The sequence below is a fragment of the Rhinopithecus roxellana genome, chromosome 12, assembly GCF_007565055.1.
Source record: "Rhinopithecus roxellana isolate Shanxi Qingling chromosome 12, ASM756505v1, whole genome shotgun sequence".
Lineage (NCBI taxonomy): Eukaryota > Metazoa > Chordata > Mammalia > Primates > Cercopithecidae > Rhinopithecus > Rhinopithecus roxellana.
This window is the reverse complement of record NC_044560.1, coordinates 133,374,573-133,399,755: the sequence shown is the minus strand read 5'-3', so window position 1 is coordinate 133,399,755 and position 25,183 is coordinate 133,374,573. Positions and strand designations below refer to the sequence as shown.

Here is a 25,183-nt window from a genome sequence, read left to right as displayed (position 1 = left end):
TCACGGAGGTAGGCTGCGTTTCTTTGTGCTTTATTCACTCAGAAGGGTTGGGGTGGGAGTGCATAGGTGTGGGGGTGCTTCCTCAGTCGGGGCTGAGCCCAGCCCCCTGCCCAGCTCAGACTCGCCTCCTTGGGTGTGTTTCCAAGGCACGCCCATCTCCTCCCCTGCTTGGGTAGGGGTGGCGTGGGGTGCTAGGTGAGGTGGAGGCTTTGGGGTCAACAGTCCTAAGCCACAGGGTGTGTCGGGAGGAAGGAGGGCCTGAGGCAGGGGTCAGCCCTCCCTCCTGAGCTGCTCCCCCAGCGTCTCTGTCACCTTCTTCAGTTCGTCTCTCAAGTGCTCCAGCCGCTCCACCTCCTGTTCCTGGTGGGGTCAGAAATGGGGTGGTCAGCACCCACCTTCAAAGGCAGGCCACCTCGGTCACTGTGATTGTGGGCCATGTTGGTTCTCATAGTGGCATCCAGCAGCAGTTGTTCTGATCATCATGGACTGTGATGGTGACCATCCTGACTGCCGTAACCCTGGAAGAGGTGCTGGCTAACGTGACCACAGCCAACAGCAGTGGCTTGGGACTGGCAAAGGTGCCTGGGATGGGCACCTTGTGATGTGACAGCACTTTATTTTTAAGACGGAGTCTCCCTCTGTCACCCAGGCTGGAGTGCAGTGGCATGATCTCGGCTCACTGTAACCTCCACCTCCCGGGTTCAAGTGATTCTTCTGCCTCAGCCTCCCGAGTAGCTGGGATTACAGGTGCGCACCACCAACGCCCGGCTGATTTTTTGTATTTTTAGTAGAGATGAGGTTTCACCATGTTGGCCAGGCTGGTCTCGAACTGCTGATCTTAGGTGATCCATCCGCCTCAGCCTCCCAAAGTACTGGGATTGCAGGCGTGAGCCACCGGGCCCAGCCTTATTTATTTATTTTTAAAGACGGTTTTGTTGTGTTGCCCAGGCGGGAGTGCTGTGGCACAATCATGGCTCAATGCAGCCTCAACCTCCTGGGTTCAAGCGATCGTACCACCTCAGCCTCCTGAGAGCTGGGACCAGGCGTGCGCCACCATGCCTGGCTAATTTCTTAAATTATTTGTAGAGTCAGGGTTTCACTATGTTGCCAAGGCTGGTCTCGAACTCCTGGCCTCAAGGGATTCTCCCACCTTGGCCTCTGAAAGTATTACCCCTCCCTAGGATTACAGGTGTGAGCCACCATGCCCAGCCTGTTATTGGTACCACCAATCATGGTGACACCTTGTTTACCATGACCCAGCAATGGTATCTAACTCATCTAGTGAAGCAGGCACAGTAGCCACTTTTCATGGTGGCCAACTTGCTAGTGACGGTGGTTTGCTTCTGTGCAATAATGGCACCATCTTGGTTGCTGTAGTCCATACGGTAGTATGGAAGTAGGAGGCAGAGGCCTTGCACGGAAGTTGTTACCCAGTCCTGGTGTCAGTCTTGGCCACTGAGATCCACTAGTGATGGATCTGGTGGTGTAGGGCCAGCACGGGTGGTTGCTGAGTTGTAACTCCGCTGACCATTGTCAACCCTGCCTCCACACTGTTTTGGTGTTCCTCCTCCATCCCCCTACTCACCTCTCTCTCCAAAGCCTCCTTCTCCTCCTGCCTGGGCTTAGCCCCTGGCTGCTGCTGGTGGTGGTGGTGGTGGGGTGAGTCCTCGTGCCTCTCTCCTCCGTCTCTCTCGGCCCCCTGCCACAGGCTGCGGTCCCCGGCCAGCACCCGCACCCCCTTCTCCTCTGCCTGGAACTGGGCCGTCTCTTCATCGCTGGCCTTCTCTGCCACCCGCTTCTGGAGGTCCCCTCCATTCTCTAGATGCCACTGCCACAGGTCCTCGAAGGTCTCCATGGGCCCCCTCTTCCTCTGCTCCTTCTCGTCCTCCTCGTCCTCCTCCCGGTGGAGCTGGCGGTGCCCTTCCTCATGGATGGCTTGTTCCTGGACCTCAGACTTGTGGGTCCTCTCTGCTACCTCCTCCTTTTCCTCATCCCTCACCTCCTGACTGGACCTCATCTTCCCAGCCTCCTGCTTCTTGAAATCCCCAAGCAGCAGGCCTTTCTCCTCGGTGGATGCACAGCCATGGGGCTCCGTCCCACACATCTCTGGCAGAAAGTGAAAGGGCACTCTCTAAGCCTCCAATTGGGAAACTGAGGCCGGGCATGGAGGCTCATGCCTGTCATCTCAGCACTCTGGGAGGCCGAGACGGCTGATCACCTCAGGTCAGGAGTTCGAATTGGGAAACTGAGGCCTTAAAGAGTTCTGGGCCCTGCCCGAAGTCTCACAGGGGCGCTGCCCAGACTGGAAGGGGAGGGTCCTATTTCATCCTACCTGGGAGGGGACGTTCCCTGCCCCATCTGGTCCCTCTGCAGGGAGCCACAAGGGTGGAGCTGGTGGCCAGACTCTGTCAGGTGTGAATGCTGGGCAGTGCCCTGCTGGCCCAGGCAGCAGGGCTCTGGGAATGAGGACCCCTTCCTCCAGGTAGCCCAGGTGGGAGAGCATGTGGGCACCTGGGCAGGACCCTGGGTGGGGTGGGGTCGGGTCCGATGGGGCTCCGGACGGCAAGTGTGGCCCGGGGCCTCCTTACCCTTGTGGAGAAGAGCAGTGCAGGGTCCTCTCTGGACCTGGCCCACGGTCAGCACCTCTGTGACCACTTCTGCCAGACAGCGGGTCAGCTGGGGGGCAGGGGTGCCGGGTCAGAGGGGAGGTTGAGGGCAGGGGAAATGGGGAGGAGAGCGGCTGGTTTGAAGGCAATGGGGATCATGGGGCAGGCTGTGCAGGGAGGGCAGGGCCCCAGCTAGGTGAGGCAGGGCAAGGGCTCCACACTCCTCACCTCCTCCTTGGAGGGTCTCGGTGCCAGGGGAGCAGCGGTGGCTGTGGAGAAAGGAGACTGGCACTGGGCTTGGCCGCCCTGGCTGCTGTCCCCAGTACCGACCCCAGCTCCATGGGCGTGCCAGTCCCCACACATCCCCTCCTCATCCCATCTGGCAGGTGCAGCGTCCCCAGCTGGAGGCTCGGCCCCTGAAGCCTCTGCCGGGTGCACTGCCCACTCCCTCCCACCCAAGTCCCTGCTCCCTGGCCCCTGGCGGGTCCCACACTCACCCGCCCCCAGCAGCAGCAGCAGCAGCAGCAGCAGCAGCAGCAGCGGCGGCGGCACAGAGGCTGGCCCTTGGGGCGGCATGGTGGGCGTCCCACGGGTCCAAGGCACTGTGCAGGCCAGGGTTGCAGCGCCTTATAACCCACGCGGGGACCCCGCAGGGGAGGAAGTGATGTCACCGCCGCCCCCTCCCCACCCGCGGTGGGGCGACATCTGCGGGGCGGCCGCCTGCCTGAGACCCTCAATTATTCATGAGGCCTCTGTCCTGCACGCAGTCCCCTCGAGGCTTCTGGCCAGGAGCGCAGCGCGGAGGGCGGGGGCCACCCTTTTTTGTTTTTTTGAGACAAGGTCTGGCTCTGTCGCCCAGGCTGGAGGGCAGTGGCGCCTTTACAGCTCACTGCAGGCTCCTGAACACAACTGATGCTCCCATCTCAGCCTCCCGAGTAGCTGGGACCACAGGCGTGCACACCATATCTGGCTAATAATGTTTATTTTTTGTAGAGGCAGGGTTTCATTTTGTTGGCTAGGCTGGTCTCAGACTCCTGGGCTCAAGTGATCCTCTCGTCTGGGCCTCCCAAAGTGCTGGGATTACAGGCCTGAGTTGCCATACCTGGCCTGGGGGGTCTCTTCCCAGAGCAGCATGGTCTGGTACACTCGCCCTCCACGCTGGCAGGTGGACCTGGGTGGGGACCCAGAGGCAGCCACTCACAGACAGACCTCAGGCAACTCCTTCCCTTCCTGGGCCTGTTTTCTCATCCAGAGAGTAGGTCTTTTTCTTTAAGAGACAGGGTCTTGGCTGGGCGCGGTGGCTCAAGCCTGTAATCCTAGTACTTTGGGAGGCCGAGACGGGCGGATCACGAGGTCAGGAGATCGAGACCATCCTGGCTAAGACGGTGAAACCCCGTCTCTACTAAAAACTACAAAAAACTAGCCGGGCGAGGTGGCGGTGCCTGTAGTCCCAGCTACTCGGGAGGCTGAGGCAGGAGAATGGCCTAAACCCGGGAGGCGGAGCTTGCAGTAAGCTGAGATCCGGCCACTGCACTCCAGCCTGGGCTACAGAGTGAGACTCCGTCTCAAAAAAAAAAAAAAAAAAAGAGAGAGACAGGGCAGGGTCTTGTTAGTTCCCCAGGCTGGAGTGCAGTGGCACAATCAAAACTCACTGCAACCTCAAACTCTCAGACTCAAGGGGTCCTCCTGCCTCAGCCTCCAGAGCAGTTGGGACTGCAGGCTTGCACTATCAGGCCAGGGTAATTTTTTTTTTCATTTTTGTAGAGAGGGGTTCTTGCTATGTTGCCCAGGCTGGTCTCAAACTCCTGACCTCAAATGATCCCCACACCCGGGCCTCCGAAGTGCTGGGATTACAGGCGTGAGTGAGCCACTATGCTTGGCTGAGTGGGTCTCATAAACCTGCCTCCTCAGAGGTTGCAGTTGGCTTCTGGCCTAAGCCCCAGCTCCACCACGTGCCGGCCGTGCAGCCCAGGACATCTGCTTAACTTATCTAAGACCTGTTTCCTCACTGTAAATAGGGTTGGTGACAACCTACGCCACAGGTGGACAGTGAGGATTAAATAACTGTGTGTATGGCATTTAGGGAAGTACCTGGTACTGGGAACTGCGCACATCCAAGCACCTTCAGTCCAGTAATTTTTATTGAGCCTCTACTACATGCCAGGTCCTCTTTTAGACCTGAGGCTACAGCAGTGAGCCAGCTGGTGGATACCTGTGCCCTCCTGGAGCTGGTATCTGACACACATCAATACATATTAAGGAAGGCAGAAATGAATAAAAAATACAGTATCTCAGGCTGGGTGTGGTAGCTCATGCCTATAATCCTAGCACTTTGGGAGGCCAACGAGGGCGGATTACCTGAGGTCAGGAGTTCAAGACCAGCCTGGCCAACATAGTGAAACTCTGTCCTACTAAAAATACAAAAAATTAGCCAGACGTGGTGGCACTTGCCTGTAATCCCAGCTACACGGGAGGCTGAGGCACAAGAATCTCTCAGAGGTTGTAGTGAGCCAAGATCACACCACTGCACTTCAGCCTGAGGCAGTGAGACTCCATCTCAAAAAAAAAAAAGAAAAAAAAAGTACCTCAGATGTAGATAGAGTGCTGCGGGGGTTTCACTGTGGTCATGGAAGACTTCTTGGAAGAGGTGACATTTGAGCTAAGGCCTGAGTGATAAGATGGAGGCCAGCACACACCATCTAGGGAAGAGATAGCCAGGGAGGGAGACTCACCGATGCAAATGCAGGAAGGAGTTTGGAGAGTTTCAATAGCAAGGCGGGTCAGGTGGATCAAACAAGACAAAGAGATGGGCCAAAGAGGAAGGCGGAGTGGCTCAGGCGGGGTCTTAGGGGCCTTGATGACCACTTTCCGCTTTTACTCTTAAGATGAAGCCACAGACCTCTGAGGAGGGGTGGGTCACCAAACTGAGGCGCTCACAGGTCCCTCTGGCTGTGTGGCGAGGATGGAGAGCAGGGAGCCAGTGAGGAGGCTTCCAGGGTTAACCAAAGGGGAGGGATCGGGGAGCAGGGCCAAGGTGGGGTCAGGGAGGAGAGAGCAGTGGGCAGAGTCTGAAAACCTTTTTTGAGACGGAGTCTCGCTGTGTCACCCAGGCTGGAGTGCAGTGGCGTGATCTCCGCTCAGCGCAACCTCTGCCTCCCAGGTTCAAGTGATTCTCCTGCCTCAGCCTCCCGAGTAGCTGGGATTACAGGCATGCGCCACAACGCCCAACTAATTTCTGTATTTTTAGTAGAGACGGGGTTTCACCATGTTGGCCAGGCTGGTCTTGAACTCCTGACCTCAGGTGATCCGCCTGCCTTGGCCTCCCAAAGTGCTGAGATTACAGGCATGAGCCCCTGCACCTTGCCAGATTCTGGAAATATTCTGAAGGTGGTGTTGCCAGGGTTGCTAATGAAGTGGATGTGGATGACAAAAAAGTCGAGGCTAACCTGAAGGGTTATGGCCTGGGCAGCCAGGAAAATGTCCTGGGATGGGCTTGCCTGAAGAGCGAGTGCAGGCAAAGCGATCAGAGAACCAGGTGGCTTCCCTGAGTTTGCGATGCCCACTGGGCCTCTACCTGGAGCTGCAGAAGGGACAGCTGTGTGGGGAGCTGGGGACTGAGGGGTGAGGCTGGGGCCGGGGTCAGCTCGAAGGAACCCTCAGAGGGTGACTCTGTTCTGGGTTGTCCTGGAGGGAGAGAATTCGGCATCCTCTCAGCTCCCCTGGTGGCCCCCAGGTCAGCCTCCATGTGCACTGGGGGGTGGCTGGGCACTTCCAGCCACGGTCTTTGCAGCCACAGACCCTTTGAGGACAGCGCCTCCGAGCAGTTGCCCAGCAGCTCCTGGAAAGCCGGGCATCTGCCTTGTGCACAGATCCACAGAGGCCTTTGTCCTGACCATTTATTGGGGACTTTTTGCTCAGCACTGTGGGAGGGAAGGAAAGAGGGATGGAGGCCTCTTCCTCTGCTTCTCCTGTCCCCAGAACCATAAAGTCCAGAGGTCCTGTTTCCCACTGGAACCCCTCAATGATAACAGGGTCAGTGACTGACTCAGGCAGCAAAGACAGAGGAGAGGCGGACCCCAGGGTCTAGGGGCCTGGGCGTGGAGCTGACGGGAGGAACGCAGATGTCAGGACAGGCTCAGGAGCACAGGTCCCAGGTGTCCGGGGTCTCCTGAGCTCCAGGAAGCAGTGACGCCCTCTAGGGCTGCCGAGGGTGGGTTCTCAGCTTACAGCAGGCTGGCCAGGTAGCTCAGGCTTCCGGCGCTGGTTGGGGCCGATGTACTGGAGAGGCACGTGGGTGGGGGCTGTGATCCGATCGGTGCCAAGGTACGGCTGGAGGGCAGGGGGCACGAGCACTGAGCCATCCTGGGGACAGAGCAGACCTCAGGACACTGCAGATGTCCCAGCCCTCCCCCGCACTGAGCTGCCTTAGTGGGACCCGCCACCCCTCACCTTTTGCTGGTTACTCTCCAGGAGTGCGATAAGAAGGCGGGGGACAGCACAGGCGGTGGCGTTCACCTGCGAGACAGCCATGTTCGGAACCAGGTGCCCACCCCAAGCTGGGCCCGGGGAGAAGCCAAGGTGGGTGGGTTTAGGGTGGCAGAGGCTGCGGGTGAGGGCACGCGGGCAGGAGGCTGTGTGGGCCTCACCGTGTGGGCAAACTGCAGCTCCCCAGCCTCGGTCTGGAACATGATGTGGAGGCGGCGGCTCTGGAAATCTGTGCAGTTGGAAGCACTGGTGACCTGGCGTGGAGGAGCGGCAGGCTGAGTGGATCAGGGATCGGGGGCAGGCCTGTCCTCCTGCCCACCCCGTCCCCAGCGGCACAGGGCTCACCTCTCCAAAGCGGCCTCGGCCTGGCATCCAGGCCTCAATGTCAAACTTGCGGTAGGCAGGGAGGCCCAGTTCCTGGGTGGGCATGTCCAGGACCCTGCAGCCACGGACAAAGGCGTGGGGAAGGTCAGCGGGTGAGAGGAGGAGCAGGAGGAAGAAATGGAAACAATGGAAGAGAAAGCAGCCAAAAAGCAGGAAAAAGCCCAGGAGTTTGAGACCAGCCTGGGAAACATAGGGAGACCTCATCTACTCAAAAGACAAACAAATAAAAAGGAGGAGATGATAGTGGCAAAGGAGAGAGTTGTGAGGCCAGGGGTGGTGATGGTGAAGGTCGCATATGGAGGAGGAGGCACAAAAGAGGTTGATGGGAGCGGAGGAAAGGCACGTGGCAGGGTCCGCCGGCTGTTCACAGCGGCCATTCACACATTTGCACCTTCTAGGCACCCTCAGTTTTTTTCTTTTTTGAGACAGAGTCTAGTTCTGCTGCCCAGACTGGAGTGTAGTGGTATGATCTCGGCTCACTGCAACCTCCACCTCCCAGGTTCAAGTGATTCTCCTGTCTCAGCCTCCTGAGTAGATGGGATTACAGGTGTGTGCCACCACGGCCCACTAATTTTTATATTTTTAGTATAGATGGGGTTTCACCATGTTGGCCAGGCTGGTCTCGAACTCCTGACTTCAGGTGATCCGCCTGCCTTGGCCTCCCAAAGTGCTGGGGTTATAGGTGTGAGCCACCATGCCCGTCCTTTATTTATTTTTTAGAGACAGGGTCTCACTCTGTTGCCCAGGCTAGAGTGCAGTGGCATGACCACAGCTCACTGTAGCCTCCACCTCCTGGGTTCAAGCAATTCTCCTGCCCCAGTCTCCCAAGTACCTGGGACCACAGGTGTGTGCCACCATACCTGGCTAATTTTAAAAAACGTTGTAAAGACTAGCTCTCGCTATGTTGCCCAGGCTGGTCTCTAACTCCTGGCCTCAAGCAATCCTCCTGCCATGGCCTCCCAAAGTGCTGGAATTACAGGCGTGAGACCCCACAGCCGGCCTATGCTCCCAGTTTTTTACAATGGGTCATCCAGAAAAGAAGTCCACATTTGTCAGCCTCTCTTGAAAGCTGCGTGTGACTGACAGGGTGAGAGGAAGTGGAGGTCACAACCTCTGGCTCCCCCTTTTCCCACCCCCACTTCCCGCCGGAAGGTGAAAAAGCATCTTGGGCTACACAGATGAGGCAGTGGCCCAGAGAGAGGGGGAGCAGCAGGAGGAAAGAAGCCTGGGTCTCCACCCTGCACACTGTGTGCCGTTCATGCTTCTATTACAGTCCTGTGAGGGGCCACTGGCCCACGGCAGACAGACTGGGATCCTGTATATGCTCCTGTAATCCTTGTACAGGAAAATGGGGGCAACAAGGGGGCTGGAGAGGTGGTTCCAGATCGAGGAGCAGCTAGCCAGCCCCCCATCCCTCCCCTACCCGACCCCCGCCATCCCTGGGACCCCGGCCCCTCTCCGCACCGGAAGTGCAAGCCCAGCTCCGTCAAGATCTCCATCTGAAGGGACAGGAACTCCTCCAGCAGCTGTGAGCTCTGCTCCAACCCGGGGCCTGTCACCCCAAACATCTCCACCTGGGACAGAGGGCACAGGAGTCAGGAGGCTCTGAGCTCTCGGGGTGACCCCCCACCCCAGCCCCATTTAGTCCCAGCGACACCAGCCTTGGTGAAGTGGTGCACTCGGTACAGCCCCCAGGGTTCCTGTCCCGTGTTTGTCTCCGCCCGGTAGCAGGTGCTGGAACAGACCATCCTGGCAGAGAGCAGGGAAAGTCAGGTCAAGGAGGGAAGAGTGATTGTCACAGGTAGGGTCAAGGTCTAAGGAAACCAGGTGTCACCTGACTGGCAGATCCCTGAAGGCCACGGTGTGGTCCATGAAGTAGCCTGGGAGGAGAGACCACAGGGTGAGCCAGGGCTGCCAGTGCCCAGAGGAAGCGTTTGGGAGAGTAAGAGGCACTCCCTCTGGTGGATGCAACCCCAGGTCAAGGCCCAGGGCTGGACTGTCACTGTACTGCTGTGCAGTTAACAATCTACACAACCGTACATGTTGGCCCTGGGGCTGCTGAGCTGCTCTGGGCAGGTGGTCACCCCCTGCGCTGCCTGGATGCTCCCAGTTGTCCTTCCACATCCTCCTGCTCCTCCCCACCACCCACCCACCACCCACCTCCTCACCTGCAAGCCCCACCTCCGCTGTTCCAGCCAGGTTGAGATCTTCGAAGCGAGCAGGGTCGATGTTGTAAATGTGGGATGGGTTGGCATTTGGTGTCATCCCACAGCCTTCCTGGGGGAGGCAGCCAGGCCACAGGGGTCAGGGGACAGGTAACCCTGGCCTCTCTCGTTTTACAGTCACAACCCCAGCTCCTCCCCTGGACACATCTGGAGCCACCCTGGCCTCCCTGGTATGGCCCGGCCCCCTCAGCCCAACCCCAGGGCGGTCTCCTCAGGTCTCCCTGCCTCGGGCACCCACGACAGGGCCTGACACCCAGGTGGGTGACGGGAGCAGAGCAGAGAGGCCTCACTCACAAACACTGCTCCTCGGAGAAGGTCTGGCACTGTCATGGGGGTGAAGCCCTGTTCAGGGGAGAGGATGAGTGAGCAGAGCTGGGACCCCTACCAGACCCAGACCCCAAACTCAGCCCCGAAGAAGGGGTGCTGCAGAGGGAGCCAGCAGCTTCCAAAGCCCCTTCCTCCTCAGACGAAACTGAGGCAGGGGCTGGCGCAGTGGCTCACACCTGTAATCCCAGCACTTTGGGAGGCTGGGGTGGGCGGATCACCTGAGGCCAGGAGTTTGAGATCAGGCTGGCCAACATGGCGAAACCCCGTCTCTACTAAAAAGACAAAAATGAGCCGGCATGGAGATCGTGCTACCGCACTCCAATCTGGGCAACAGAGCAAAACTCCATCAAAACAAAAAAAAGTTAGCCAGCATAGTGATATGTGCCTGTAATGCCAGCTACTTGGGAGGCTGGGGCAGGAGAACTGCTTGAACCCAGGAGGTGGAAGTTGCAGTGCGGTGAGCCAACATTGCGCCACTGTACTCCAGCCTGGGTGACATAGTGAGACTCCGTCTCAAAAAAAAAAAAAAAAAAAAAGTACAGATCTGGCCACACCCTCCCCTGCTTAAAAGCCTCCCATGGCTCCCTAGTACCCTCTGGAAATGTTTGAGTCCCTCACTGTGACCAGTGCTCCATGTAACCAGTCCCTGCCATGTTTCAATGGATGCTATGATTCCCAAATGCTCCCTTTATACCACAAGCAGGTAGTGAGGTGCCATGATTCCAAGCACAGGCTCTAGGCCCAGCTCCAGACTGGCTGTGGGACCTTGGGCCAGGTACCTCCCCTCTCTGGGCCTCAAGCCCTCTCTCTAAAGTGGGGATGATGACACCACCCACTTCATAAAGTTGTTGTAAGGACTGAATGTGTCAATGATGCACATGAAGCTCTGAGAGTAGTGACTAGAGCAGAGCAGAGGTCATCCCCATCCCTGCTGGGCCCTCTGAGCTCAGCTTCGATGCCACCCCCTCCAGGCAGCCCTCCTATCTTGGCCCATACCCGGCGGAGAAGCTTGTTGAATGTGAAGTTGACCAGTCCGTGCTGCAGGAGGGCTCCAGCCCCGCGCAGGTAATAGGAGCGGTGGCCAGACACGTGGGACAGGCGCCTAGGAGACAGGCAGACAGGTGGGTGCACATGGGCCAGGCTGGCAGGGAACGTGGGGACGCAAACACCCGGGGGAAGAGGCCCAGCTACTGGGTGGGGCTGGGGCATCAAAGATTCATGGCACTTCCACATCTCACGCTGAAGCCAATGAGGCAGGAGCCAGCTGTCGGGGTGCTGGCAGCTGGGAGAGGGGCGCTGGGAGCCGGAGGGGGCTCACTTCTGACGGATGATGTCGAGTTTCTCGCCAATTTCCAGGTGGCCTCGGGGTTGGAAGGAGAAAGCTGGATGTGGGTGAAAAGCACCGGTGTAAGGCAGTGGGGAGAGAGGGACACGGCCCAGATAGAAGCTTCCAGAGACAGCAGGGAGGAGGGATGGTGAGAGAGAGTAAAGGAAGGGCAGGAGAGAAGGGAGAAGACATGGAAAGAGAGGGAAAGGGAGTGAGCAAAGGGAAGAAAAGAGAGACGGAGAGAGGGAGAGAAAAGCAGAGACAGGGAGAGGAAATGAGAGGAGGCAGAGACGGGAATAAGAGGAGGGGGTGGGGAAGGCAGAATTAGACACAGGAGAGAGGCCAGAGGAGAAGGAAACACCACGAGGAGGGGAGGAGGAGAATCAGAGAGAAGGAGGCACAGAGTTGGAGAGAAAAAGCCCCGGAGACAGGGACCGAAGCAGGGGGGTCAGAGAGAGAGACAGAGACAGAGACACACATACACTCACCCACACTCACACACACAGATACAGACACACACAGATACAGACACACACAGAGACAGACACAGACACACACAGATACAGACACACAAAGACAGACACGCACACAGATATACACAAAGACACACAGATACAGACACATAGAGACAGACACATACACACAAAGACACACACACAGATACACACAGACATAGATATACACATACACACAGCCACAGAGCTACAGACACAGACATACACACACAGAAACACACAGATACACAGACACACACACACATAGATACACACACAGATACACACACACACAGAGGCACACAGACATAGACACACACAGATATACACACACAGAAATACAGACACACATAGATACACACACACAGATACAGACACACACACACAGATACAGAGGCACACAGATACACACGACACACGTCACACAACACATACCATACACAACATACACTCATACACATACAATACAATCACACAACAATGAAAACCCAAGGGCCGCCTCTCAGGGACAGCTTGAGCCAGGCCAAGGCAGGAAGCTGGAGCCACCTCCTGTACCGCCAGGAGTTCTCCAGGCTCCAGACATGTTCCCAAACCCCAGGGGCCCCCACCCCGAGACCCCAGAACCCCCACACCACAGGGCTTGTCAGCTCCCAGGCCTGGGGTTGTGGCTCACCTGGCTTGTCTCCGACCACGTGGAGTACTTGAGCCTGGCTCTCATCCCCGACGGGCTGCAGGGAGACAGCAGGAGTCACGGGAAGGTGGCACTAGGCGGGCCCCTGGCCTCCCTGCCACCCAGCACGGTGCTCACCACGTCTGGGTGGGTCTGGTTGGGCAGCTTCAGCGCCTGCAAATAGAACTGCTCCTCAAGCTGGGCCTCCCTGGGGTACAGGGGAAAAAGCTTCTTCCGGATCTCCCGGCCACGTGCCCGCAGACCCTGGTACCTGGGGTCCTGGGGGCAGCACAGGTGGGGTCAGCCCGGGAGAGGGTCAGGACTCCCTCAACCAGTGTGAGACCTTGATCCTGACTGGCAGAGCCCCTGTGGTGGACATTCATACTTCTTCTCCAGACCCAGCATCCTGAATGTCTCTGCAGGAACTTCCCTCACCATCACATGGCAGGTTCGTGGGGAAAAGAATCAGGCCTGGCCAGCTAGAACATTCTGTTGCCTTGGCCACAATGACTGGCTCAGAGACAGGCACCTGACGCCAGCTGAACTCATGAGAATCAGCCCCAGGACTTTAACCGGAGCTAACAGGAAAGTGCTTGACTTTGCCTCCCACTTACAGAAGGACAGAAAGCTGGCCTGGGAATGGGAGGAACACAGGACCAAACATGGAGCCAGCGCCTGGATCCAGCCGTACCTGAAGCCAGTTTTAGTTCCATGCATCAATAGAGCCTATTTTTTTTTTTCCCTTAGACCTGTTTGAGCTGTTTTCTGTTACAAAAGTGGAATAGTGACTGGCAGGGTATCCTCCCTGCCCACCCCCAACCCTGGATAGGACATCAACTCTCCACAGTACCTGCTGCACTTCACCACTCTCCTGGTTTGCCTGGCAGAAAAGAGACAGGGTGGGTGATTAGGTTGATAAAGTCGAGAGGGGGGAAGAGAAAAAAGAGTGAAAGGTCAAACAAGGCCAGAGGATCTTAGTCTCCTGCTCTGTCAGTGCCTAGCTGGGTCCCTCTGCAACTCTGTGCTTCCGTTTCTCTATTGCTAACACTACAAGGAGGCAAGATAATTAACAGTAATCACAGCTACAGCTCCGTGTAGGAAGTGCTGCCTCCATGCCAGGCTCTATGTACAGGGCTCTCCCATGCCATGATTTCTTCATAATCCACTTTAGGAGGTAGGCATTCATGGAAACCTTGTGATAACAGTTTGGCTGTGTCCCCACCCAAATCATATCTCAAATTGTAATTTCACCTGTTGAGGAAGGGACCTGGTGGGAGGTGATCGGGTCCTGGGGACGGTTTCCCCCATGCTGTTCTCGTGATAGTGAGTTCTCACGAGATCTGATGGTTTAAAAGTGTTTGGCAGTTACCCCCTCTGGCTGTCTCCAGCCACCCTATGGAAGAGAAAGTGCCTTGCTTCCCCTTTTGCCAAGATTGTAAGTGTCCTGAGGCCTCCAAGCCACATGGAACTGTGAGTCAATTAAACCGCTTTTCTTTATAAATTAGCCAGTCTCCGGTATTCTCTTTTTTTTTTTTTGAGACGGAGTCTTGCTCTGTCGCCCAGGCTGGAGTGCAGTGGCGCGATCTCGGCTCACTGCAAGCTCCACCTCCCGGGTTCACACCATTCTCCTGCCTCAGCCTCCTGAGTAGCTGGGACTACAGGTGCCCGCCACCATGCCCGGCTAATTTTTTTTTGTATTTTTAGTAGAGACAGGGTTTCACCGTGTTAGCCAGGATGGTCTCGATCTCCTGACCTCGTGATCCGCCCGCCTTGGTCTCCCAAAGTGCTGGGATTACAGGCGTGAGCCACCGCGCCCAGCCCAGTCTCAGGTATTATTTATAGCAGTGTGAAAATAGGGCCGGGCGTGGTGGCTCACGCCTGTAATCCCAGCACTTTGGGAGGTTGAGGTGGGCGGATCACTTGAGGCCAATAGTTGGAGACCAGCCTGGCCAACATGGAGAAACCTCGTCTCTAAAACCTTATACTAAAAATACAAAAATTAGCCGGGTATGGTGGCACATGCCTGTAATCCCAGTTACTCGGGAGGCTGAGGCATAAGAATCCCTTGAACCTGCGAGGTGGAGGTTGCAGTGAGCCAAGATCATGTCACCGTACTCCAGTCTGGGTGACAGAGTGAGACTCTGTCTCAAGAAAAAAAAAGAAGAAGAAAATGGACTAATATACCCTGTTTGTAGATTTGAAAATGGAGGCTCGGAGAGGTAAAGTCTATCAGTGTGCATTTGAGGGCCTGCACCCAAGGCCCCTTGACATTCTGAACCTTCCATGATCCTAAGCAGCTGAGGGAATCGAACAGCCTGGGTCTGAATGTTGGGCAGCTACATGCTGTGAGCCCTTGGGCAAATCTCTGCCCCCTCTGAGCCTCAGTATCCCCATCTGTGAAGTGGGATGATAACAGGACCTCCCTGGTCAGGGCTGTTGTGCAGCTTTCCTGAGAAGATGAGTTAGCACTCAAAGAACATGAAATGATCCATTGTGTTGCTTTCACTGACTATCCATGACGTAGACAGCCCGAGGCTGGCCACTCAGTAGGTACTGGGAGATGTGATTCTTGGTGGGAGAGGCCTCCAGACAGAGTGGTAAAAGCCAACTGCCTGGGTGCGAACCTTGCCTCTCCTCCCACTTCCTGCCTGTGAGACTTAGGTACTTTTTCTGGTTTTTTTTTTTTTTTGAGACGGAGTCTCGCTCTGTCTCCCAGGCTGGAGTGCAGTGGCGCGATCTCGGCTCACTGCAAGCTCCGCCTCCCGGGTTCACGCCATTCTCCTGCCTCAGCCTCCCGAGTAGCTGGGACTACAGGCGCCTCCCACCACGCCCAACTAAGTTTTTGTATTTTTAGTAGAGACGGGGTTTCACCGTGTTAGCCAGGATGGTCTCGATCTCCTGACCTTGTGATCCGCCTGCCTCGGCCTCCCAACGTGCTGGGATTACAGGAGTAAGTCACCGCGCCCCGCTCTGGTTGTTTTTTCTTTGAGACAGGGTCTTGCTCTGTCACCCAGGCTGGAGTGTGATGGTGCGATCATAGCTAACTGCAGCCTCAAACTCTTGGACTCAAGCGATTTTCCTGCCTCAGCCCCAGAGTAGCTGGGACCACAGGCGCGTACCCCCATACCCAGCCACTTAGGCCCTCTTAGGGCCTCACTTTTTCCCAGCTGTAAAACTGGGTTTGTATTGTTCCTATGTCACAAATGGTTGTGAGGATTAAGAGTACGGAAAGCACCTGGTGTGGTGCATAGCGATGTCTACACAAAGGTCTGCTGTTGTTTTTATGATTGTTTTTAAGCCCTCTGTGGCAGACACTATTGGTTGTCCAACCCAAAATCCCTCCTTCCAGGCTGGGCACGTGGCTCACACCTGTAATCCCAGCACTTTAGGAGTCCAAGGCAGGCAGATCACCTGAGGTCATGAGTTCGAAGTCATGAGGCCAACACGGTGAAACCCCATCTCTACTAAAAACACAAAATTAGCCAGGCGTGGTGGCACATGTCTGTAATCCCAGCTACATGGGAGGCTGAGGCAGGAGAATCACTTGAACCCAGGAGGCAGAGGGTGCAGTAAGCCGAGATCATGCCACTGCACTCCTGCCTGGGTAACAGAGTGAGACTCGGTCTCAAAAAAATAAAAATCAAATAAAGATGCCTTCTTCCTCCTTCCCCACAGAACTCTGACTCAGTTCACCCTTTAGGGGAAGTGGGCCCAGCTGGACGCTGGCCTCTGATCAGTCTATGCTGGCTGCTGGAACTCCATTCCTCTGGCTGACAGCTGGAGTGAGTGGGGGTCTGGGCCCAGGGGACATGAGGGTACTCTGCTAGATGCTTCAGGAAAGGTGTACTTGCTCCTGAAAAAGGAACTCAAGCCAGAGAAGTCTCCATCTCCTTCCCCTGGCATAGTCATGTGAGGAGATGCTGGACTACAGCAGCCATCTGGAAACCCTGATGGGGAAACTGAGGAAAGATCAGTGCAGTGAAGTTGCCGGTGCAGAGAGAAGGAAAGGACCTGGGCCGGGGATGCTGGAAGAACCGCTAATTAATCAACCCTAGGGATGCCAGGGCCCTGTACGGCTCGCTGTGTGAGGTAATGCATGTCCATGTTGTTCAGGCTTGTTTGTTTGTTTATTTATGTATTCATTGATGGAGTCTCGCTCTGTGGCCCAGGCTGGAGTGCAGGGGCACCATCACGGCTGACTGCAACCTCCGCCTCCCAGGTTCAAGCGATTCTCCTGCCTCAGCCTCCCAAGTACTTGGGATTACAGATGCCTGCCAGCATGCCGGCTAATTTTTGTATTTTTAGTAAAGATGGGGTTTCACCATGTTGCCCAGGCTGGTCTCAAACTCCTGACCTCAGTTGATCCACCAACCTAGGCCTCTTGAGTAGCTGGGATTACAGGCGTGAGCTACCACGCTAGCCTGTTCAACCTCTTTTAATTCAGTTTCCTGTTATCTGTGTCCAGAGACACCCTTGCGGCCACTCCCCACCTACTCAGGTCCCCACGCTCACCAGCAGGGCCCGCACTGCTTCAGCCACAGCTGCCTTCTCTTCCTCCAGGCTCCGGATCTGCTCCTGCAGCTGCCTCAACTCCTGCCATGTCGAGATCTGGGGTGGATGTAAGAGGAAAGGAGGTGAAGCAGCCATCGCCCCTACCCTTCTCTCTCGAGCCCACTGGCCATCTGGACCTGAGGTGGAGTGAGGCAGAGATTCCTGCCTAGCCCTCATGGCCATCCTCCCCTCCTTCCCTTCAGTACTGGAGTGCCTTGAGGTTCAGCTGGCCACACAGTGCCCAGAATTCAGACATATTGGCCGAGCACAGTGGCTCATGCCTATAATCCCAGAACTTTGGGAGGCCGAGGTGGGTGGATCACTTGAGATCAGGAGTTCAAGACCAGCCTGGTCGACATGGTGAAATCCCATCTCTACTAAAAATACAAAAATTACCCAGATGTGATGGCAGGCACCGGTAATCCCAGCTACTCAGGAGGCTGAGGCAGGAGAACTACTTGAAACCAGGAAGCGGAGGTTGCACTGAGCCGAGATCGTGCCACTACACACTCCAGCCTGGGTAACAAGAGTGAAACTCTGTCTCAAAAAAAAAAAAAATCTCTAAACTAGCACTTTAAAAAATCATGGCTGGGTGCAGCACTTTGGGAGGCCTAGGTGGGAGGCTTGCTTGAGCGAGTGCAGGAGTTCCAGACCAGCCTGGGCGACATAGGGAGATCTGCTTCTACAAAAAATTTTTTTTTTTTTGAGACAGAGTCTCACTCTGTCACCCAGGCTGGAGTGGAGTAGCACGATCTTGTCTCACTACAACCTCTGCCTCCCAGGTTCAGGCGATTCTCCTGCCTTAGCCTCCTGAGTAGCTGGGACTACAGGTACGCGCCACTGCCACCTGGCTAATTTTTGTATTTTTTAATAGAGGCAGGGTTTCACCATATTGGCCAGGCTGGTCTGGAACTCCCGGCCTCAAGCAATCTGCCTGCCTTGGCCTCCCAAAGTGCTGGGATTACAGGTGTGAGCCATAGCACCCGTTCTCTACAAAATAAAAACTTTAAAAAAAATTAGCTGGGTGACAGATTGACACCCTGTCATAAAAACAAAAAAACGGTTAAAATATACATAATATGGGAGGCTGAGGCAGGTGGATCATCTGAACCCAGGAATTCGAGACCAGCCTGGGCGACATGGAGAAACCCTGTCTCTACAAAAATTAGCTGGGCATGGTAGCACACACTTCTAATCCCAGCTACTTGTGCACTGCTGTTGGGAGTGTATATAAAGTGGTACAGCTGCCATGGAACTTGGTATACCAGCCTGGCCAACATGGTGAAACCCCATCTCTACTAAAAATACAAAAATTAGGCAGCTGTGGTGGCGCATGCCTGTAATCCCAGCTACTCAGGAGGCTGAGGTAGGAGGATTGCTTGTGCCTGAGCCTGGGAAGTCTCACAGAGCCTGAGAGGCTGCTGTGAGCCAAGGTCATGCCACTGCACTCCAGCATGGGTGACAGAGTGAGACCTTGTCTCAAAAAAAAAAAAAAAAAAAAGAAAAATTTTGTTTTTGAGGAACTGCCATACTTTTTTCCATGGCAGCTGTACCACTTTGTATATACATTCCCAACAGCAATGCACAACGATTTCGACATTTCCACAGCACAATTCTTGCCAACACTTGTCATATTCTGTTTTGTTTTTAATAATAGCTACTTGGGGCCGGGCGCGGTGGCTCAAGCCTGTAATCCCAGCACTTTGGGAGGCCGAGACGGGCGGATCACGAGGTCAGGAGATCGAGACCATCCTGGCTAACACAGTGAAACCCCGTCTCTACTAAAAATACAAAAACTAGCCGGGCGAGGTGGCGGGCGCCTGTAGTCCCAGCTACTCGGGAGGCTGAGGCGGGAGAATGGCGCAAACCCGGGAGGCGGAGCTTGCAGTGAGCTGAGATCGGGCCACTGCACTCCAGTCCGGGCGACAGAGCGAGACTCCGCCTCAAAAAAAAAAAAAAAAAAAAAAAAAAAAAAAAAAAAAAAAAAAAATAATAGCTACTTGAGGCCGGTTGCAGTGGCTCACACCTGTAATCCCAGCACTTTGGGAGGCCGAGGCGGGTGGATCACAAAGTCAGGAGTTCGAGACCAGCGTGGCCAAGATGGTGAAACCCCGTCTCTACTAAAAATACAAAAATTAGCTGGGGGTAGAGGCGGGCACCTGTAATCCCAGCTACTTGGGAGGCTGAGGCAGGAGAATTGCTTGAACCCAGGAGGCAGAGGTTGCAGTGAGCCAAGATTGCGCCACTGCACTCTAGCCTGGGCAACAGAGCAAGACTCCATCTCAAAAAAACAAACAAAAAACACGTAGCTACTCAAATGCATGTCTAAATTACCACTTTGAAAATGAAGAGAGTAGCCAGGCACGGTGGCTCACGCCTGTAATCTCAGCATTTTGGGAGGCCGTGGCAAGTGGATCATTTGAAGTTAGGAGTTCGAGACCAGCCTGGCCAACATGGCGAAACCTGTGTCTACTAAAAATTTTAGTCGAGTGTGTTGGTGCACGACTATAACCCCAGCTACTTGGAAGGCCGAGGCACGAGAATCGCTTGAACCCAGGAGGCGGAGGTTGCAGTGACCCGAGATTGCGCAACTGCACTCAGGCCTGGGCACACAGAGGAAGACGGTCTCAAAAGAACAAACAAAAAAAAACCGTTCCCCCCCCCCCCCCCCCCCCCCCCGCCAAAAAAAACAACTAGCACTTTACAAATGAAAGAGAATATAATTAAAGAACAAGAATGCATCACACATGGTAAGAGCAAGCATTGTTAATGAAACTAGTTTCAATTTTGGGTGTGTGTCTGCATCAGGATGTGAAATGTGTTTCTTACTCTTGGCCACAAAGTTTGAAAAACCCTGCTAAAGGATGTGACGCTCTAAATTATCTACATGGCCATCAAATGGAATTTCCCATCCTACCTCCAGGCTTTTGTATATTCTGGTCCCCTACTTGGGATACTCTTCTCCCCTCTTCCCTGGCAATTTCTCAATCCACAGATCTTTGTTTAATGCCACCTCCTCTGAGAAGTCCTCCCAGGCTGTCCTCTACTTTGCCTTCACAGCATTTGCCACAGATTATAATGAGTATATATCTGTCTCTATGAATTCGATTACTCTAGGTAGTCAAATTTACCAGAGATTGTAATTAGTATATATGTACAGTTGTATGTTAAATGTCTTTTAGCAGGGCATGGTGGCTCACATCTGTACTCCTAGCATTTTGGGAGGCCAAGGCAGGTGGATCACTTGAGGTCAAGAGTCTGAGACCAGCCTGGCCAACATGGTGAAACCCCATCTCTACTAAAAATACAAAAAGTAGGCAGGTGTGGTGGCATGTGCCTGTAATCCCAGGTACTCAGGAGGCTGAGGCGGGAGAATCACTTCAACCTGGAAAGCAGAAGTCTCAGTGAGCCCAGATCACACCACTGCCCTCCAGCCTGGGGGACAAGAGCAAAACTCCATCTCAGAAAAAAAAAAAAAAAAGTCTTTTGCTAGACTGTGAACTCAGATCATGAGAGGGCACAGTGGGGTAGTTAAGATTGTGGGGTCTGGGTGTGGTGGCTCATGCCAGTGATCTCAGCATTTTGTGAGGCCAGAGTGGGAAAATCACTTGGGCACAGGAGTTCAAGACCAGCCCGGGCAACATAGTATGTCCCTGTCTCAACAAAAAATACAAAAGGTTAGCCGGGCGTGGTGGTATCTGTCTGTAGTCCCAGCTACACAGGAGGCTGAGTGGGAGGATTATTTGAGCCCAGAAGTTCAAGGTTGCAGTGAGCTAGAATTGTACCACTGTACTCCATCCTGGGCGACAGAACAAGACCCTATCTCTTAAAAAAACAACCAAAAAAAGTGGATTCTGGGCCAGAAGGCACAGGTTAAAATTCCCACTCTGCCACTTCCCAGTTGCACGACCTAGCGCAAGTGAATTAGCTTCTCGGAGCCTTAGTTCCTCTGATAAAATGGGAGAAATAATGGCACCTACTTCATAGAGTTGTTGTGAAAATTAAACGAGGTTAAAGTGAATAAAGCACTTCAAACAGGCTGGTAGGGGAGTCCAAGAGAGGAATGGAAAGACGTGAGGACCCCACTATCCTTAGCACCTCAACACAGAGATATCGTGAACTCGGTCCTAATTCCCTTTTATAAGTGCTAGCAATTTTATTATTATTCACCACATAATTCAACATACCAGTTGCACCTTAAGTATCAGGTTAATAGAACCATCCACTAATGGATTCATTCATTCATTAAGTAACTATTTAACTGCCTGCTACGTGTGGCGGAGGTGCAGAACTTTCCCTACCTCACTCTCCAAAGGCAAGAGCTCCATCACACCCCAGCCCTGACCCCGTCCGATTCACACTTGGCTCCCCATTTTCCTTTGTGGTCTTAGGGAAAGGCTGCCATGAAGTTGGAGCACGGAGGGCAATGTCACATCGCAAGTTCCTAGACGACAGTAGGTACCCAGTGAGCAGTATGAAACAAGCGCATAATGCGTGTCTAGGACACAGTAGGCATTCTTGGCACATAGTAAGGCCTCAGCACTCACTGGACAACTGGCACATAAGTGGGTGCCATGCACAAGACGTTGGCTAACTTGGGAAGGAACTAAAATTCCTACAATAGGTTCGCCCCCTGCCGGAGGGCATCTTGCAGACCCAATTCTTCAGCAAAACAAACAGCCTGTTCAGGCCGGCCGGCGCAGGCACACTCACGATAGCGGGCAGGTCCGCCGACCGCAGCTCCCCCTTGCGGAGCTCCAGGGCGCGTGCGGCTTCTTCTGGGCATGCGCAGAACCACTCTATGGCCAGCTGAGGGAGTGCACTGTAGCCCTCGCGCGCATGCTCATACAGGAGGTTCCGGTTTCGTTTCTCTGTAGCAAAACTTCTCCTTGGACTGTCGTTGGCGATCCAGCCTCCATAGGGCCGGAGACCCCGACGAGTCAGCAAAGGCCACAGGCGCCGCGCCATGGACGCAGCCATCTTGGACCGGGGACAAGGCGGCACTTCGTCCCGCCCACTCTGCGTTTAGGCCAATTGCAAAGCAGCGATCCTGATCGTGACGAGCCAATCAGATCCTGAGGGAAGGTCGCCCGAGATAGAGTCGGTAGTCGCCCAATCGTCGTCTGTATCCCGCCTCTTCAGTGACGTGAAGGCAGAACCAGCCAATCCCTGCACGGATAGCGCCCGGAAGAGGCTAGAGGCAGGATTCATCGTGTCCGCGACCTTACCGCTGGGGCCCGTGAGGTTGGTGGAATCCTGGGGTCCTCCAAATCTACCAGGCCCTCTCCCCAGTTTCCCACTTCTTCCTGTGTGCAGGCGAGAGTGGCTGGGTCCTCGGGAGCCCACTCAGAGCGAGGCTAAATTTACGGAGGCACTTTCTATTAGCACCATGAGGGCCTTTGGTTAGACCTATAGAGGTATTTCCTTTGGTTTAACCCAGAAGGTCCTGAGAGCGGATCGGCCAGCATTTGCAGATCGGCCACTTTTCCCTCCTTTCTGAGTCTTTTATCCCTACCACAGGGGCGGCCCAGGAGGCAGGATGACCTGGTCTGGCCTTCTCCGTGGCCTCAACACGTCCCTAACTTGTGGTAAGTGGGGGACTCGGGCTTCAGGAACGAGGCTAGAGGAGGAGGGTTATTCGCTCTGGGACTTTTGTGCCTCCGTCGGAGCCCCGAGGGAAACGGGGGTGGAAAAACACGGTGGGGTTTTGGCGGAGCTCGGGCTGCTAGAGGTGGGAAGCAGCTGCATGGAGGGCTACTGCGTATCAAGCGGAGTTTCGGTCAGTTTTATTATTTATTTATTTAAGATCTCCCTCTGTTGCTCAGGCTAGAGTGCAGCGGTGTGATCACAGCTTACTGCAGTCTCGACCTCCTGGGCTCAAGTGATCCTCTTGCCTCAGTCTCCCAAGTAGCTGGGACCACAGGCCTACAGAACCACAACCAGCTAACTTTTTGGTATTTTTTGTAGAGACGGAGGTCTCCCTGTATCGCCCAGTCTGGCCTTAACTCCTGAGCCCAAGTGATCCCTCCACAGCCTCCCAAAGTGCTAGGATTACATGCATGAGCCACTGAGCCTATTATTTTAAACAGCATTAAAAGTAATGCTTCCTGGTCGGGCGTGGTGGCTCACCCCCTGTAATCCCAGCACTTTGGGAGGCCGAGGTCAGGAGTTCGAGGCCAGCCTGACCAACACAGTGAAACCCCGTTTCTACTAAAAATACAAAAATTAGCCGAGCGTGGCGGGTGCCTATAGTCCCAGCTACTCGGGAGACAGAGACAGAAGAATTGCTTGAACCCAGGAGGCAGAGGTTGCAGTGAGCTGAGATTGAGTCACTGCTCTCCAGCCTGGGCAACAGAGCGAGACTTCGTCTCAAAAAAAAAAAAAAAAAAAAAAAAAATGCTTCCTTGAATAATAAAGAAGAGTTACTTTTGTCTGTAAATAACACTAGACATGAACAAATGCATCCTTGTAAAGTGCTTGAAACAATGCCTAAGACACCAAAATTGAGTTGATACTACACTGAGATCTGCTCTCTGCCGTAATAACCGCTTTCGGCTCTCTCCAGGCCCAGCTCTGGTTCCCCGGCTCTGGGCCACCTGCTCCATGGCTACCTTGAACCAGATGCACCGCCTGGGGCCTCCCAAGCGGCCGCCTCGGAAGCTGGGCCCCACGGAAGGCCGGCCGCAGCTGAAGGGTGTGGTCCTGTCCACGTTCACCCGCAAGCCCAAGAAGCCCAACTCGGCCAATCGCAAGTGTTGTCGAGTGCGGCTCAGCACGGGCCGCGAGGTCGTCTGCTTCATCCCCGGGGAGGGTCACACTCTGCAGGAGCACCACATTGTCCTTGTGCAGGGCGGCCGCACCCAGGACCTGCCGGGCGTCAAGCTCACCGTTGTGCGTGGCAAGTACGACTGTGGCCACGTGCAGAAGAAGAAGTGACAGCTGGGGCCACGGTGGGCTGGGCACCCCTGCAGAACATGAACCTTCCGCTCCCGGCTACCACAGGGTCCTCTGATGCTGGCCTTTGCGCCTCTAGAGGCAACCACTCGTGGATTCAAGTTCTGGCTCCGCCTCTTCCATCAGGACCATGTTAAGCTATAGGAGTTGTGGGGGTACAAAGGGTGCCCTTCTGTCAACACCCTTGGCTCCTGTGTTTAGAGGGGTGGGATGAAGGACCTTTTCTGCTGGGATGAGACGCTGTACTGCCCTCTGCTGGGAAGGGGTTTTAATACACATCCTGGCCCTTGCGATGTGAACCCTTGTGGAGTGTTTGCCCTCCTTGTGGCTGTGGCAACGGACATCTCTGAGCTTCAGTTTCCTCCTCCAGAAAATAATAGCTCCATTGGTGGTATCTCCTTTATTTGGCTTGTTGAAGATTAAATTCGATGCTCTATGTGCATAACACGCACGGAGGGCTACTGTTTATTTTATTTTTATTTTTTTTAGACAAAGTCTTGCTCTGTTGCCCAGACTGGAGTGCAGTGGCACGGTCTCAGCTCACTGCAACCTCTGCCCTCCGGGTTCAAGTGATTCTCCTGCCTCAGCCTCCCGAGTAGCTGGGATTACAGGTGACCATCACCACGCCTGGCTAATTTTTGTATTTTTAGTAGAGACAGGGTTTCAACCATGTTGGCCAGGCTGGTCTCAAACTCCTGAGCTCAGGTGATCTGCCCACCTTGGCCTCCCAAAGTGCTGGGATTACAGGCGTGAGCCGCCACGCCTGGCAGAGGGCTACTCTATTTTAAGCTTAGGAGTCAGGTAGGTGGCACGGGGGGCCCGGGTCTCCTTCCTGCAGGTCATGGGTTCTAGGCACATAAACTCTGCCCTCAAGCATGGACATCTGGAAAATGGCAGTAATTGTAATGTTGATGTGGAAGGGGTGTGGAAAGGATTCAATGGGGTGTGCTGCTCCACACCTGGGAGCTGTTCTTTTATGTGTGTGTGTGTGTGTGTGTGTGTGTGTGTGTGTGTGTGTGTGTGTAGAGAGAGAGAGAGAGACAGAGTCTCACTCTTGTCCAGGCTGGAGTACAGTGGTATGATCAAAGCTTACTTCAGCCTTGACCTCCTGGGCTCAATGATCCTCCCGCCTCAGCCTCCTGAGTAGCCAGGACCACAGG

The 25,183-nt window shown here is 54.7% G+C and overlaps 3 protein-coding genes across 6 annotated transcripts; 1 reads left to right on the top strand and 2 right to left on the bottom strand.

Annotated features, from left to right (window-relative positions):
* Window positions 1-14: 14 nt before the first annotated feature.
* On the bottom strand, window positions 15-5,784 carry CCER2 (coiled-coil glutamate rich protein 2). Its single transcript, XM_010380935.2, has 6 exons — window positions 5,192-5,784; window positions 3,104-3,208; window positions 2,835-2,875; window positions 2,589-2,676; window positions 1,586-2,106; window positions 15-360 (listed from the first exon to the last, which is right to left on the bottom strand). The coding sequence occupies exons 2-6, from the start codon at window positions 3,180-3,182 to the stop codon at window positions 271-273; spliced, it is 819 nt and encodes a 272-aa protein (XP_010379237.2). The 5' UTR covers window positions 3,183-3,208; window positions 5,192-5,784; the 3' UTR covers window positions 15-270.
* A 703-nt stretch (window positions 5,785-6,487) lies between these two features.
* Window positions 6,488-22,210, bottom strand: SARS2 (seryl-tRNA synthetase 2, mitochondrial). 3 transcript variants are annotated; one of them, XM_030912613.1, is made up of 17 exons: window positions 21,783-22,074; window positions 17,031-17,126; window positions 13,369-13,398; window positions 13,133-13,209; window positions 12,657-12,726; window positions 12,522-12,576; window positions 11,346-11,409; window positions 11,024-11,129; window positions 9,995-10,042; window positions 9,644-9,752; window positions 9,310-9,355; window positions 9,137-9,224; window positions 8,940-9,049; window positions 7,437-7,530; window positions 7,253-7,345; window positions 7,056-7,121; window positions 6,488-6,968 (listed from the first exon to the last, which is right to left on the bottom strand). In XM_030912613.1, the coding sequence occupies exons 1-17, from the start codon at window positions 22,047-22,049 to the stop codon at window positions 6,825-6,827; spliced, it is 1,563 nt and encodes a 520-aa protein (XP_030768473.1). In that variant the 5' UTR covers window positions 22,050-22,074; the 3' UTR covers window positions 6,488-6,824. The 3 variants fall into 3 exon arrangements, with proteins under 3 accessions (XP_030768473.1, XP_010379234.1, XP_030768472.1); XM_010380932.2 differs by lacking the exon at window positions 13,133-13,209 and having other exon boundaries at window positions 12,657-12,797; window positions 21,783-22,210; XM_030912612.1 differs by lacking the exons at window positions 13,133-13,209; window positions 21,783-22,074 and adding an exon at window positions 21,371-21,679 and having other exon boundaries at window positions 12,657-12,797.
* On the top strand, window positions 21,861-24,469 carry MRPS12 (mitochondrial ribosomal protein S12). Of its 2 annotated transcripts, none has more exons than XM_010380933.2 (3): window positions 21,861-22,313; window positions 22,590-22,657; window positions 23,635-24,469. In XM_010380933.2, the coding sequence occupies exons 2-3, from the start codon at window positions 22,609-22,611 to the stop codon at window positions 24,003-24,005; spliced, it is 420 nt and encodes a 139-aa protein (XP_010379235.1). In that variant the 5' UTR covers window positions 21,861-22,313; window positions 22,590-22,608; the 3' UTR covers window positions 24,006-24,469. The 2 variants fall into 2 exon arrangements, with proteins under 2 accessions (XP_010379235.1, XP_010379236.1); XM_010380934.2 differs by having other exon boundaries at window positions 22,275-22,486.
* Window positions 24,470-25,183: the final 714 nt, after the last annotated feature.

Bases quoted from the DNA above. Each gene is read 5' to 3' on its own strand.
- CCER2 (XM_010380935.2), bottom strand. From the start codon at position 3,182: ATGCCGCCCCAAGGGCCAGCCTCTGTGCCGCCGCCGCTGCTGCTGCTG. The intron at 2,876-3,103 runs GTGAGTGTGGGA...CTTTCTCCACAG, and splicing joins GCTGCTGCTGCTGGGGGCGG to CCACCGCTGCTCCCCTGGCA. The intron at 361-1,585 runs GTGAGTAGGGGG...TGACCCCACCAG, and splicing joins AGGAGGCTTTGGAGAGAGAG to GAACAGGAGGTGGAGCGGCT.
- SARS2 (XM_030912613.1), bottom strand. From the start codon at position 22,049: ATGGCTGCGTCCATGGCGCGGCGCCTGTGGCCTTTGCTGACTCGTCGG. The intron at 12,727-13,132 runs GTAAGTGGGAGG...CCTGTACCCCAG, and splicing joins GGCCAGCTTTCTGTCCTTCT to GGAGGCCCAGCTTGAGGAGC. The intron at 11,130-11,345 runs GTGAGCCCCCTC...CCTGTCTCCTAG, and splicing joins CTCGACATCATCCGTCAGAA to GCGCCTGTCCCACGTGTCTG.
- MRPS12 (XM_010380933.2), top strand. From the start codon at position 22,609: ATGACCTGGTCTGGCCTTCTCCGTGGCCTCAACACGTCCCTAACTTGT. The intron at 22,658-23,634 runs GTAAGTGGGGGA...GGCTCTCTCCAG, and splicing joins CAACACGTCCCTAACTTGTG to GCCCAGCTCTGGTTCCCCGG.